The sequence below is a fragment of the Argopecten irradians genome, chromosome 14 (genome assembly GCF_041381155.1).
Source record: "Argopecten irradians isolate NY chromosome 14, Ai_NY, whole genome shotgun sequence".
Classification (NCBI taxonomy): domain Eukaryota; kingdom Metazoa; phylum Mollusca; class Bivalvia; order Pectinida; family Pectinidae; genus Argopecten; species Argopecten irradians.
This window is the reverse complement of record NC_091147.1, coordinates 6,515,638-6,532,123: the sequence shown is the minus strand read 5'-3', so window position 1 is coordinate 6,532,123 and position 16,486 is coordinate 6,515,638. Positions and strand designations below refer to the sequence as shown.

The 16,486-nt window shown below is 32.6% G+C and overlaps 1 protein-coding gene across 1 annotated transcript in view; it reads left to right on the top strand.

Annotated features, from left to right (window-relative positions):
* Positions 1 to 454: 454 nt before the first annotated feature.
* The window catches only part of LOC138307302 (stimulated by retinoic acid gene 6 protein-like), a 37,760-nt gene continuing 21,728 nt past the window's right edge, over positions 455 to 16,486 (top strand). Inside the window, 3 exon segments of the mRNA XM_069247957.1 lie at positions 455 to 548; positions 11,162 to 11,265; positions 11,871 to 11,931. Of these exon segments, the coding sequence (XP_069104058.1) occupies positions 11,183 to 11,265; positions 11,871 to 11,931 (144 nt within the window). The 5' untranslated portion in view covers positions 455 to 548; positions 11,162 to 11,182.

Here is a 16,486-nt window from a genome sequence, read left to right as displayed (position 1 = left end):
TATGGATTAATGTAATCATTCGAACAATGTGAGATATGATTATCTCCTCTCTCCTCCAGCATTTGTTACCATGGTTGACTGCACTCATGTTCAGGCCCTTTCATGGTCATGTAGTAATCCTGATTGATCATGAATGGGGGATTTAGCCCTTTTCATGGTCAAGTAATCCCGATTGGCCGCGAAAGTGTGTTATTGTGGACCCAACTGTGGTAACAAGACATTTATTGGCCCCACTTTTCCTTTGGAAGTATACAGTAAGCCAAATTACTGACATCATATAAGCCGATAAGGTTCACTTGTTGCATCTATACATCGTTAGGTACGATCGATAAGGAATGCTCAGTTCTGAGTGTATATACCAGTGATGTCGAAATAGTGTAGTAAAGGCCTGTGTAACTACAACATGGTATATTTACCTACCCACTCATGTGTCCCACCTACATACATTGTATGTATATTACAAATAGTACCCTATATACCTGGCTAAAGGCCATAGACTGGAACTCCCACACACCTGTCTGTACCCGGGCAGGCATAACTTTATAATGGTAAGTCTGCAGGCTAACGCGTTTTAAAAAGTATTGTTGCCATTAGCTATAGTTAGCTATTTATAGATCCACCCTGGGAGAAGTAGGTCACAGCCTTAAACCTTACCTTATAGTGGAAACCAATCGATAGACACCATGTCGTGGATGTGAGCTGTTGTGTTGTACAGGTGAGTGGAGCTTTCACAATACAGTACTGGCCATTCTATATAGTAGTGTAAACCTATTCGATTTTAGTTCAATACATAAGTAATACAGAATGTAGTACATGTATATATATAGGGATTCAGAAAACAGTATACAATACATGTACATGTACTTGAATCTGTCTCCTACATGTTCAATGTATATGTACATGTATACAGGCTGGTGCCAACTAGTTTTAACAATAACAAATAATTGATAGATATTTGTAATTTGGGAAAACATGAGATGGGAGAGAAAGAAAGGGACGAAAGAAGGAGGACATGGTACAATGGATATATTGTCACATGCATTCATTCCCTTTAGTTAACATGATATCGATTGAACACTGCTGAGTTAAGGTTACCATTGCATTATACTAAAACATATAATAAGTATACACACACAGTTTATATGCTACATACATATAACAAACTTTTTTCAAAAGTTTTCGGAAATGACGTCAGATTTTTGAGTAACCTCATCTGGACATTAGTCAATCATTTGAAATCAGTCGGGTTTCAGACCTCGTCATTACTGCCAATCGGCTTTGTTAAATGTTACTAATTTATGGTTTGAATCTATCGACAAAGGTTTTCTTACAAGAGTTTTATTCCTTGATTTTCGCAAGGCTTTTGACCTGATCAACCACAATATTTTAATTCGAAAACTTTAGTTATACGGCTGCTCTAAAAATCCATTAACCTTTTTCAATTTTTTTCTCCTTGATCGATTTTAGACAGTAAGTTTAAAAATTCATCAGCTTCCTGTTGGTGTACCCCAAAGATCGATACTTGGTCCTCTGATGTTCATTTTATATGTAAATGATTTACCTGTACTTAACAAAAGCTGTAACTCCCATATGTAAGCTGATGATACCACTACAGTTATGTATTCTGACAAAGTCATTGATTCAATTAATGACAATCTGAATGCAGATGCATCACTTATATCTGATTGGTGTAGATCGACCCAAATATGTATAAATACTGATAAAATAAAAGATATGTTGATTGGTACTTATCAACGCATGTGTAGACAAAATAGAAGCCTTAATATTGTTATAAATGACTCTGTAATCGAAAATGTAAAATCTGAAAAACTGCTTGGTGTCAATGTGGATGAATGTTTATCTTGGAATTGTCAAATTAGCTATGTGTACAAAATGCTGTCCTTTTACATTTTCCAAATGAAACGTTTGAGTCCATTTCTCAGTCAGTCTTCATGACTCACATATTTTAACTGTTTTGTCAGCCCGCATTTCAACTATTTTGAACATATGTGGGGAAATAATTCGCAAAATAACACTGCCAAACTTGACCAATTTCTAATAAGAGCAGCTAAGATTATATTAAAGTGTGATTTTAATACACCATCCTGTGATATGTTTAAACCGTTAGACTGGTTACTTTTTTTCTAAATGTTTTATACAACCAGATAGTTCTGATGTACAAAGTTGTACATGGCTTGGCCCCAGGCCATTTGAACACTTTTAAACGCACTACTGAGGTACAATCAAAATCTACTAGATCAGTCACAAATACTCTATTTTATCTACTATCATTTAAAACTAAAACGTGTCCGGGATCTTGTATATACCAGGGTTCTTCTACACGGAATGTTTTACCTGAATATGTCAGGAATGTCTTATCATTTTTATCTTTTAAACAAAGTGCAAAGAAGTTTTCTGGACTCATTTTTATGTTCTATTTTATCTTCATTATAGTTTGACTGTGATTTATGTTCTGATTTGATTTGTAAATACTGTACATTTTTGTGTATACTTGACCAAAAGTTAGACGAGTCTTTGACTCCTTTTGTCATCAAGTATAAATAAAAACTATATTGTTATTAGTATCATTATTTATCATATTTGTAGGAATGCCTCATTTATTCTGTGATTATTGATTACAAAAGATTCAAACTGTTATATAATGATGTAGAAAAACAATTCCGTCGTTCCTGTGTATTAAATTCAACTACTGGAAAACGCCTCTGATGAAGTTTTTATTGTTGGAATAATAATTTTTAAATTACCGCAATAATGTAAATCTTTGTGATCGAATTACTTTGGTAAAAAAAACTAGTTTATCATTGTTTTAGTAAAGTCATTGATGACGTAATGGTGTTTTGTTATGAAACCCTAGCTGTAAATTATTGTATTCCAACAAATAGTAGTATCGTGTACTTTCCATAATGTCTAAACTTCGTGCAATTATGATTTTTCATGGGGAATTTATAACATTTTAAAGTCTGTGTGAATAAACAGTGAGTTATTGTATCTGACTAACTATGACAAAGAGTAAAAGTAAGAAGCGAAAGAAGAAAGATACAGACGACGGTGATTCTACTGGGAGTAGTAATAACTCGACAAGTACAGTAAGCAGTATATTAAATGCTGTAAGTTGTGTGTTGTATGGAAGCCCGCCTAAGCCAACGAACACTCCGGTAACGTCAACACCTAACCCAGCAAGGGCAGCATGTGGGAAAGACATTGAAACAAAAAGTGCGGATGTCATTCTAAGCGAGAATCAACACGCAGAAACAAGTCGAAAACTTGACTTCATACTTGAAAAAATTCAAAAGTTAGATAAGTTGGATGCAATAGAACAACATCTTTCTCGTTTGACAACTAGAGTTACTGAAGTGGAAAAGAGAGTAAGAGACACTGAGCAAAGGTGCAATGAGTTTGAAGCAACATGTAATTTCGTGTCAGGCAAGCTGGAGGAGATAAGCACCAATGGAGGCGATAATACTGAACTCTTAGAAACGATTAGAGATCACGAGACAACCATTTATAACCTTGGTAAGGACGTGGACGCATTCAAAAGGGAACGGGATGAAATGAAGCAAACCATTTTAGATCTTCAATGTAGGTCCATGAAATACAACCTAGTATTTACAGGGTTAGCTGGTGAATCTCGTAATGAAAATACTATGTCTCTCCTCAGAGACTTTATCTACGTTGAACTTGGAATACAGGAAAGAATCGAGTTCGCTAACGTACATAGATTTGGCAGAAGTGCAAATGGGAAACCGCGACCAATAGTGGCCAAGTTCATATACCAACAGGACCTACAGTATGTGAAAAGCCAGTCATTTCGGCTGAAAGGCACGAGTTTTGGTATCCATGAACAGTATCCTGGTGAAATTGAGGAAAGAAGGAAAAAATTGTACCCGGTACTCAAACATAATAAGCAGGCCGGCAACGACGCAAAGCTAGTCCGGGATAGACTATACATCAATGGTAGACAGTACATTGAACATCATCCGCCCGAAAATGGCCACGAAGGACTCAGCACCAATTACTCACAACTTAACAAGACATACACAACAACAAACAGATCTGGAAACGACAGGCCCACTACTTCCACCGGAAATGGAAGTAACCAACCCCCTCCCTCCACCAATCGGCATGTGGCATCGGACAGACAGAATGGCCATGTTTCGCCTAGGAAAGTATTGCATAGTCACCAGAATCATAACCATGCAACATACCCGGAGCAAAACATTGACAGAGGAAACCAAAGGCCATGGCACCAACGGCGTCACACACACGGACAACAAGACAACAGATAGGATCCAGAGGAGAGTGATGAGTTATCAATCCTTTCATGGAACATTGGTAAAGGACTCAGTTACAAATTGAAAGATAATGATTTTCTTAAAATTGTGTATAAGCATGATATTATTTGTTTATCTGAATGCTGGATTTCCAGCAATGATGACATCTCATTACCTGGTTATTTTTCTCATATTTTTCCAAGAACCACGGGTAAAGGAGGCGGTGTGGTTATTTTCTATAAAATCAAATATTGTCCAAACATACAGATTGTCGAAAAATTGAATGATTGTATTTTTTGGTTAAAATCCAAAGCCTTACCTGAGCCATTTTACCTATGTTTTTGCTACTTCCCTCCAGAAAAACAGTGTTTTTTATCAGAATCGGGAAATAGATCTATTCCATCAACTTGAAGAGTCTATAGCGAGTTACAAAACAAATGGTAACGTTTTTGTTATGGGTGATCTTAACGCCCGAACGGGTTTGCGAACAGATTATATTGTTAATGACGGATTAGGTAGGTTAGAAAATACAAACAATTTGAACTACGATAATGATAATGATATAGAAGAGCGTAACAATATGGACAAAACTATAAACTCATTTGGTAGAAAACTGATCGCCTTATGTAAGTCTGCGGGCATGCGCATTGTAAATGGCCGCCATCAGGATGATAAACAAGGAAATTTTACATTTTTTACCACTAATGGAGCAAGTCTAATTGATTACCTACTAGTAGATTGTGGATGTATGTCGTCCATACGATCGTTTACCTCAGGTGAATTTAATACTTTGTCAGATCATTCTCCAATCTCTTTTAAGATTGATTGCAGTCTTTCAGTTGGTAAAGATACTGTTGCAAAAGATAATGTTAAACCCTATTCTGGGAAAGTTTTCAGAAATATCAAATGGAACATTGAAAATAATCACATTATAGCAGATGGTTTGTTAGATATAGTAGCAAATTTACATGAAGTTTGTAATATGTCTTTTAACTCTAAAGAGGATGTTGATAACTGTATTGACATCTTTTCTGGTATGATTAGTGAAGTCGTCTTGCCAAATTGTGACGTAAAATCTGTAAAAGTTTTGCCAAATGATGGGCAAAGGAAATACAGAAATGATAAAGAAGACAAACCCTGGTTTTCAGATCAATGTAAAAAGAACTACATCGAATACAAAAAAATGCTTTAAAAGATTTATAATAAATGTAAATCGATTGAAAATCACTCAACACTTATCGATAAGAAAAAACGATATAAGAAATTAGAATGTAGACTTAAAAGGAAATACAAACTTCAAGAAGGTAACATGATGGAAACTTTAAGAAAATCTAACCCGAAACATTTTTATAAGTATTTTTCAAAAGGGCCTAGTCAAATACCTCGGTCAAATATCAATATGGAAGATTTTGTGGAACATTTTAAAATGTTAGGAGGGGGTAACGATGGCATTGTTAACCAAGGTCGCTTAGGCGATGACGTAGAATCCACTGTCTTCGACGAATTGGATAAACCGATTACAGAAGACGAAGTCCACATCGCTATTCGAAATATCAATCGGAATAAAAGCTGTGGGGAAGATGGTATTTTAAATGAACTTTTCTTAGACTTTGAGGACATTCTCATTCCTCATATAACAAACCTATTCACAAAAATATATGACTCTGGATTTTTCCCAGAGATGTGGTCACGTGGTAATATAATACCTATTTACAAAAATGGCGATGTCAATAAAACATGTAACTATAGAGGTATCACGTTGGTTAGCTGTATGGGTAAACTATTTACATCTATTTTAAATAGACGACTTTTAAATTGGGATAAAGAAAATAACGTCATTACTGACGCACAGTTCGGTTTTAAAGAAGGTTGTTCAACAGTGGATGCAATCTTTGTTCTCCAATCATTAATTAATAGAGCTTTAAAAAATAAAAATCGTCTGTATTGCTGTTTTGTAGATTATAAAAAAGCTTTCGATTTGATTGATAGAAGTCACCTTTGGAGCAAATTAATTAAACATGGAATACAAGGAAAACTACTAAAAATTATAAAATCGCTGTATGATAATGTCAAATCATGTGTTAGATACGAAGGTCATGTTTCAGATTATTTCCCTAATAGAATCGGACTCTTTCAAGGCGAAATATTGTCACCGATTTTGTACAGTCTTTTTGTAAATGATTGTGAAATTAACTTCATAAATGAAAATTGTCCATCAATTGAATTACGCATGATTACTATATTTTTACTAATGTACGCGGATGATTCTGTTTTGTTAGCCGAATCGCCAAGTGCCCTGCAATCATTGTTAGATGCATTGCAGAAGTACAATGATAAATGGAAGCTTACACTTAATATTCAAAAAACGAAAATTATGATTTTTAGAAATGGTGGTCATGTTAGAGAAAATGAGAAATGGTTTTACAACAATAACGAAATCGAAATTGTAAATGAATTTAATTACCTTGGAATGCTGTTTAATTTCAATGGTAAATTTAATAAAACACAAAAGCATGTAGCCGAAAAGGGAAGGAAGGCTTATTTCAGAATTATGAATAAAATGAAAAATAATTATTTCAATGCAGAGACATTATGCTCAGTTTTTGATACACACGTGGCCAGTGTTTTAGGCTATGCTAGTGAAATATGGGGATTTCACAAGGCACAAGATGTCGAGAGGGTACACTCGAACTTTTGCAAAAATATTTTAGGTGTAGGTAAAAAGACTTGTCATGATATGGTGTATTGTGAACTAGGAAGATTATCATTACAAAATAAAAGAAAATTAAAAATTTTGAAATATTGGGTTAAAGTCAAAAACACCGAAAACTGCATTCTGAAAGCCTGTTACGAAAATAGACAGTCTAGCAACGACAATTGGATTGTAAATATAAAATCAGAATTAGATAGGTTAGGCTTAGGATACCTTTATAATAGTTATTTAGATGGGAAAACAATATACAAGATGATTGAAAACAAATTTTATCTTATATATTTTCAAGACCTGACAAGTGATATCAGTAATTCCTCTAGGGGCTTTTTATATCAGCATTTAGTAGATAATTTTGATCTACAGTATTATCTTAAGAAACCTATTGAACAACGATATAAGAAGTGTATTTCTAGAATAAGAATGTCATCACATAATCTAAAAATTGAAAGCGGAAGATATATCAACACTCCGAGAGAAAATAGAACATGTACTTTTTGTAACAAAAACGAAGTGGAAGACGAGTTTCATTTTATATTAAGATGTCCATTTTATTCAGATATTCGGAAAAAATATATTAAACCATACTACTTGCGTAAATCTAGTGTTTTTAAACTTGTTCAATTATTATCCGTGAATAATGTCAAAGAACTTCATAATCTTGGCAAATATTTACACTTAGCATTTAAGCGCCGGGAAAATGTTTAGATTAAATACTATCTTAAAGTTTGTAACTTTAATTTGCGATTGCTGTTATAATTGTTTAAGTGAACAGTCCTTTTCACTCTCCTACCAATTGAATGATTTTCGTAGAAGACAATTCATTCAGACATGTACATTGTTAATTATTAATTAAGAATTAGAAACTAGAAAGAATAAGCCATGATGCTGTATATGGATGAGTGAGAGAGTGTGAGACTGTATATGTATGAGAAGGCGTGTAAGGGTGCGCATGTGTGCGTGCGTGCGTGTGTGTGAGGGTGCGTGTGTGCGTGCGTACGTCCGTACGTGTTAAAATGGGTGTGTGTGTGTATGTGTGTGTGAATGTGCAATGTAGTATTATTGTATGAGCGTTTACATGTTACACTATTACATAATATGATAACTGAATTGTGTTTTTATATACCAGTAATAAGTTGTAAAGCTTAAACTAATAAAGAAATTGAAATTGAATTGAAAAGTCGGGGCATGTTTTTGAACCACCCTGTATGTTCTGGCAGTCGATGTCTTACACCACCCAGATAAATAAAAAAACGTTGATTAATCATTTTACAAATGTCTATATACTATATCAATGATTATATATATAAAGAGGCCACATTTATAATATAAAGTCTACATATGACAATATATTTGATATGTTGACCATATCCAATATAAATGTTGGCTATGTCACTTAACCATGTATGAACTAATCTTTCAGATTTTGTTTAACTTCTTTATAAAGGAGGTCTCACTAAGAAGTCCTTGCATAATTCTTTGAAAAGATAAAATTCGGTATAACACTGATATATCCTTAACCTAAATATTACCTTATAAAGTGTGGGTGTACAGGGCGGGTTTCAGATTTAAGCTTACTTTGTTTAAGCCACACCAGACAGGTCCTAACAATACCTCTATAGGACAGTATTGTTAACATTTCAAAGTTCAAGTTCTTTGTTACTTTAAAGGGACAATTCATTCTAAGAGAACATTAAAATTTGTACATATATCGGAAAAACCCAGTTCTAATGGAATTTAGATCAGTCGGTTTTACTGTGATGTGCCTGAAAATCCCATGGTGGTGACATATGTGTGAAATTTTCCAACTCGCTCGCTGTCCGCCATTACACATTGAGGTCGAACTTCTTGTATGCCGAACCCTGTCCCTTGCTCGTAGAGTAATGCAACTTTTGTCTATAACTGCTCAAATCGCTCTGAAAATAGTTTGTTTACCTTATTAGGTGAATTATCTTGCCTCAAAACCATTTTATCACGTTCGCAGTGGTAATGTAGTTCATTTGTTTAACGTGCGTGACTTTGGCTCGGGTACAGGTACAGCGCCCACATTCTACCTGCTTAATCGTATTGATCAACGATTTGATATTTCAACGATATTAATTAAAATACTAAACAATGACGTGGAATTTGTCAATGTTTAACGTTATTTGTTTCATTAGAAATATAGAACAATAAATTTATGCCATATTTCACTTCTTGGTTATGTAAAAGAATTAGCCTGAGTGAATTGTCTCTTTAAGCCATTTGGCCATTAATATTATACAAATATAGCATTTTGATGAGGTCGATACATGGTTATATCGACCAAAGAAAAAATATTGACCGAGGACGTAGTCCGAGGTCGATATTTTTTCTGTAGTCGATATAACCATGTATTGACCGAAATCAAAATGCTATATTTGTTTTATTATTTTTCTGGATTTTTTTACATTTTGAAATGAGTGCAAATCTAAATAAACGTCGCATTGTAAATTCTGCTTTGCTATGACAGTTACAATCTTATGATTTTGTAACATGTTTAATTTAAGAACAACATACGAAAACAGTATCAATTGATGCACTTCACGCTTTTATTACATGCACCCGGTACATGCGTTCTTGTCATTTGCATACATGTACATGTACTCGATTATACCTGTAGATCCATGTCGGACACAGTCAATTAAATGTGTAGTTTGTTCTCCGTTGAAATAATCCACTTCGACGCCAAACATATATTAAAAGATTCAGATTGACATGAACATACATTCTATTATGCTTAGTACTCCATTTCGTAAAATAAAAATCGTATACATACTGTACGATTAGCTTAATTCGGCCTAATGTTGTTACTAGTCTAGGTGGAAATTTTCAAATAAATATCAAACGTATTCACTATTCAATGGCTCCAGATGCTTAATGAATGTTACTCGATTATTTCCTACTCTCCTACCGTGTTTATGTTGAAAATTTGAAAGTTTAAACTGTAGTCATCAGCTGGAAGTCATTATCATCTTTGATAGAAACCGTAACAATCAACGTCGTCTGTCACATTTTGTGGTTACGCTTCAAACTCAGGTCATCAAAGCGTTTGTTTCAAAGCGCAAGGAACACGAAGCGTTTTGGTAACGTAGATGATAACGTTATCTAAAAATAACCGTGCAATATACTTTTTCTATAAACTACTTCCGGAAAAATCGTGCAATATAGTTTTTTATCGGTGAGCACGTGGCGTGTTTTTGACCAATGAAAAGTGACAAAAAATCCAGAAAAATAATAATAAGTTATAATGGACTAAACCATGCGTGTTGATTCGGAGGAACATGGCCAATGTCTTAAAACATAAGATATATCTTCCCTTGTTTGTGAGGTTTCAGATATAAAAGGCGAGCCCTTGTCCTGAGTCATTGTCCTTGAAAAGCTACTTTTGACATTTTTGTAAAGCATTCATCTTATATCTTTACAACGCTGATCATGTAACATTTTCCATATTCATAACAATGCGCATATTTAGACTTCAAAAATGCCAACTATTTTACAAATATGTTCGTCAGTCTATATGAGTGCTTCATTCAGAAGTAGGTCAGGTCAGTCGTATCAATAGCTGACAATGGTTTTTGAAATAAAGGTCCCCGTGTGCTAAGACCTTGAACCAATGTTACAATGTCCGGTCACTGATTCCCTTTGTTCATTAATTGATGTCCTTCCAAATCTAGAATAGCAATGTTAATACACATGTATAAAGATAATGAATCATAAGAAATGCTAATGAAAAATTGAATAAAATAATACTGTAAAAATCAATATATAGAGAATACCATTTCTCATTGTCGAATTCAAACCTTATTAACCTGTCTACCCTGAAGTTGATCTCTGTTCGTCTGTTTTTATATATTTGTCTCGAACACAATGATCATGGTAAAACGGAGATAGCATTCGTTTCTCACCCGAAACACACGCCATATATATTGTGAATTAATAGTAGAAAAAAGTATTCAGTTATCAGTGAAGTATTACCATTTGTTCGACACATACACTGTACGTATACGTTTATGATACAACTTCTTTATCCTTGAGCAGTTGCCAGGTATTGATAATATTATGTAGTTGGTCGGTGGTGTTGTCCTGGCCTGGCATTATTGAACTTAATATATTGTGTTTTTGTTTCTACATTCAATAGGACATCCATTGAAAAGCCAACATGTCGTTCGCTTTCCTACAAGGAATCCAAGAACTCGAAGCGATATTCGCGTCGGAGGAGGACAATACCACTGACTACGAGGAGTGAGTACGATTGAAATTAGTATAAAATGCCGGTAGGGCGTTAGATTTGTACCTGCTTTCCCTGTTGCATGATCGTAAAAGGCAACTAAATTTAGAATCTTATCTTTTCTCTTCTTCTTTACTTACAATATCCTTCCTAACGTCTCCCTTGACACTGGCTCACTTATAGGATGTTAATTAATCGAACAAACAAACAAACATGGTATAAAATGAATAAATATATGAATATAAAATGAGTGAATTATATAGAAATAAAGCGAATGGTAACCCCCAAGATACTTTCATGGTCTTAAACTAAAATAAAAGCACACTTAAACCACATAGCCACACTGTTATACTTTTCAGTCTTTTTGTTGTGTCTTTTGACATCCTTTCGTTGTAATGACATTTCTTACTATAGATATTACCGAAAAACATGTTACTTATCTACCTCGATTAAAAACTGTCTCTGTACTAGCCCTGAGTCTGAACTATTGATATAACTTTAATTAGGATTAATCTTCTCTCATATCATTTCAAAAAATAAAAATAAAAAACAACAAAAACAACAAAAAAAAGAACAAAAAAAACAACAAAATTGCTAATAATGTTGTTTCTTTTTTCAGAAATTTGTGCGAGGAGCTCGTTAGTCATCAGACCTTTTACCTCGCTATTCTTGGCCCTGCGGTAGGTGTAACAATAATGTCGTCGAAACTCCAGAATTATTTTTTGTAGAGCTCCCTTCTTTTACGAGCGCGTATTTCCGAGAATCACGTCCTTTGTTCTGAATTTGCATATCGCTTACATGTACAAAGTTATCAGCCCTTGCGGGTAGGTATTGCGTGTGATGTCATATGTTTGTGAGCGTAACGTCATACGTTTGAAAGAAAAAGACGGACGTGAGTTTGGTTTACAAAATGATGACATCACAATGGATACCTCTCTACACGGGAGTTAACTCTGTAGTAATATTTAGATTATATTGTCTGACTGTTAGGAGTGTAGGATATTGTGTGCTTGGTAAGAGTGTAGGTTTAGATCTTCTATTGGTAATGTTGGGGGTTTGTTTAAGTGTATTGATTTAGTTTGTGAGTGTTAGGAGTATAGGTTTTAATTGTTAGATCTCCTGTATTCATGGTTGACATTTTCCTATTTATATCTATACTGATATAGATTTTGTGACTACAGTAGGTTTAGATCTCCTGTATTCATGTTGATATTTCCCTATTTATATTTATACTGATATAGATTTTGTGACTACAGTAGGTTTAGATCTCCTGTATTCATGTTGACATTTTCCTATATTTATATCTATACTGATATAGATTTTGTGACTACAGTAGGTTTAGATCTCCTGTATTTATGTTGACATTTTCCTATTTATATCTATACTGATATAGATTTTGTGACTACAGTAGGTTTAGATCTCCTGTATTTATGTTGACATTTTCCTATTTATATCTATACTGGTATAGATTTTGTGACTAAGTAGTAGATTTAGATCTCCTATACTTATGTGGACATATTTCCCTATTTATATCTATACTGATATAGATTTTGTGACTACAGTTGATTTAGATCTCCTATACTTATGTGGACATTTTCCCTATTTATATCTATACTGATATAGATTTTGTGACTACAGTAGGTTTAGATCTCCTATACTTATGTTGACATTTCCCTATTTATATCTATACTGATATAGATTTTGTGACTACAGTAGGTTTAGATCTCCTATATTTATGTTGATATTTTCCCTATTTATATCTATACTGATATAGATTTTTGTGACTACAGTAGATTTAGATCTCCTATACTTATGTGGATATTTCCCTATTTATATCTATACTGATATAGATTTTGTGACTACAGTATGATTTAGATCTCCTATACCTTATGTTGATATTTCCCCTATTTATATCTATACTGGTATAGATTTTGTGACTAGAGTAGGATTTAGATCTCCTATACTTATGTGGATATTTCCCTATTTATATCTATACTGATATAGATTTTGTGACTACAGTAGATTTAGATCTCCTATACTTATGTTGATATTTTCCCTATTTATATCTATACTGGTATAGATTTTGTGACTACAGTAGGTTTAGATCTCCTATACTTATGTTGATATTTCCCTATTTATATCTATACTGATATAGATTTTGTGACTACAGTAGGTTTAGATCTCCTATACTTATGTTGATATTTCCCTATTTATATCTATACTGATATAGATTTTGTGACTACAGTAGATTTAGATCTCCTATACTTATGTTGATATTTCCCTATTTATATCTATACTGATATAGATTTTGTGACTACAGTAGGTTTAGATCTCCTATACTTATGTTGATATTTCCCTATTTATATCTATACTGATATAGATTTTGTGACTAGAGTAGATTTAGATCTCCTATACTTATGTGGATATTTCCCTATTTATATCTATACTGATATAGATTTTGTGACTACAGTAGATTTAGATCTCCTATACTTATGTTGATATTTCCCTATTTATATCTATACTGATATAGATTTTGTGACTACAGTAGGTTTAGATCTCCTATACTTATGTTGATATTTCCCTATTTATATCTATACTGATATAGATTTTGTGACTACAGTAGATTTAGATCTCCTATACTTATGTTGATATTTCCCTATTTATATCTATACTGATATAGATTTTGTGACTACAGTAGATTTAGATCTCCTATACTTATGTTGATATTTCCCTATTTATATCTATACTGATATAGATTTTGTGACTACAGTAGATTTAGATCTCCTATACTTATGTGGATATTTCCCTATTTATATCTATACTGATATAGATTTTGTGACTACAGTAGATTTAGATCTCCTATACTTATGTTGATATTTCCCTATTTATATCTATACTGATATAGATTTTGTGACTACAGTAGATTTAGATCTCCTATACTTATGTGGATATTTCCCTATTTATATCTATACTGATATAGATTTTGTGACTACAGTAGGTTTAGATCTCCTATACTTATGTTTAATATTTCCCTATTTATATCTATACTGATATAGATTTTGTGACTACAGTAGGTTTAGATCTCCTATACTTATGTTGATATTTTCCCTATTTATATCTATACTGATATAGATTTTGTGACTACAGTAGATTTAGATCTCCTATACTTATGTTGATATTTCCCTATTTATATCTATACTGATAGATTTGTGATATAGATCTTCTGTGACTACAGTATGTTTTAGATCTCCTATATTTTATGTTGATATTTCCCTATTTATATCTATACTGATATAGATTTTTGTGACTACAGTAGGTTTAGATCTCCTATACTTATGTTGATATTTCCCTATTTATATCTATACTGATATAGATTTTGTGACTACAGTAGATTTGATGATCTCCTACTTTATAATTATACTTATAGTTTTGTGACTATTTCCCTATTTATGTTATCTATACTGATATAGATATAGATTTGTGTGACTACAGTAGATTTAGATCTCCTATACTATATATGTACTGATATTTTGTGACTACTATTTATATCTATATATTCCATTTATTCTATACTGATATAGATTTTGTGTGACTACAGTAGATTTAGATCTCCTATACTTATGTTGATATTTCCCTATTTATATCTATACTGATATAGATTTTGTGACTACTAGTAGGTTTAGATCTCCTATACTTATGTTGATATTTCCCTATTTATATCTATACTGATATAGATTTTGTGACTACAGTAGGTTTAGATCTCCTATACTTATGTTGATATTTCCCTATTTATATCTATACTGATATAGATTTTGTGACTACAGTAGATTTAGATCTCCTATACTTATGTGGATATTTCCCTATTTATATCTATACTGATATAGATTTTGTGACTACAGTAGATTTAGATCTCCTATACTTATGTTGATATTTCCCTATTTATATCTATACTGATATAGATTTTGTGACTACAGTAGATTTAGATCTCCTATACTTATGTGGATATTTCCCTATTTATATCTATACTGGTATAGTTTTTGTGACTACAGTAGGTTTAGATCTCCTATACTTATGTTGATATTTCCCTATTTATATCTATACTGATATAGATTTTGTGACTACAGTAGATTTAGATCTCCTATACTTATGTTGATATTTCCCTATTTATATCTATACTGATATAGATTTTGTGACTACAGTAGATTTAGATCTCCTATACTTATGTTGATATTTCCCTATTTATATCTATACTGATATAGATTTTGTGACTACAGTAGATTTAGATCTCCTATACTTATGTGGATATTTCCCTATATTTATATCTATACTGATATAGATTTTGTGACTACAGTAGATTTAGATCTCCTATACTTATGTTGATATTTCCCTATTTATATCTATACTGATATAGATTTTGTGACTACAGTAGATTTAGATCTCCTATACTTATGTTGATATTTCCCTATTTATATCTATACTGATATAGTTTTTGTGACTACAGTAGGTTTAGATCTCCTATACTTATGTTGATATTTCCCTATTTATATCTATACTGATATAGATTTTGTGACTACAGTAGATTTAGATCTCCTATACTTATGTTGATATTTCCCTATTTATATCTATACTGATATAGATTTTGTGACTACAGTAGATTTAGATTCTCCTATACTTATGTTGATATTTCCCTATTTATATCTATACTGATATAGATTTTGTGACTACAGTAGATTTAGATCTCCTATACTTATGTTGATATTTCCCTATTTATATCTATACTGATATAGATTTGGTGACTACAGTAGGTTTAGATCTCCTATACTTATGTTGATATTTCCCTATTTATATCTATACTGATATAGATTTTGTGACTACAGTAGGTTTAGATCTCCTATACTTATGTTGATATTTCCCTATTTATATCTATACTGATATAGATTTGTGTGACTACAGTAGATTTAGATCTCCTATACTTATGTTGATATTTCCCTATTTATATCTATACTGATATAGATTTTGTGACTACAGTAGATTTAGATCTCCTATACTTATGTTGATATTTCCCTATTTATATCTATACTGATATAGATTTTGTGTGACTACAGTAGGTTTAGATCTCCTATACTTATGTTGATATTTCCCTATTTATATCTATACTGATATAGATTTGTGTGACTAGAGTAGATTTAGATCTCCTATACTTATGTGGATATTTCCCTATTTATATCTATACTG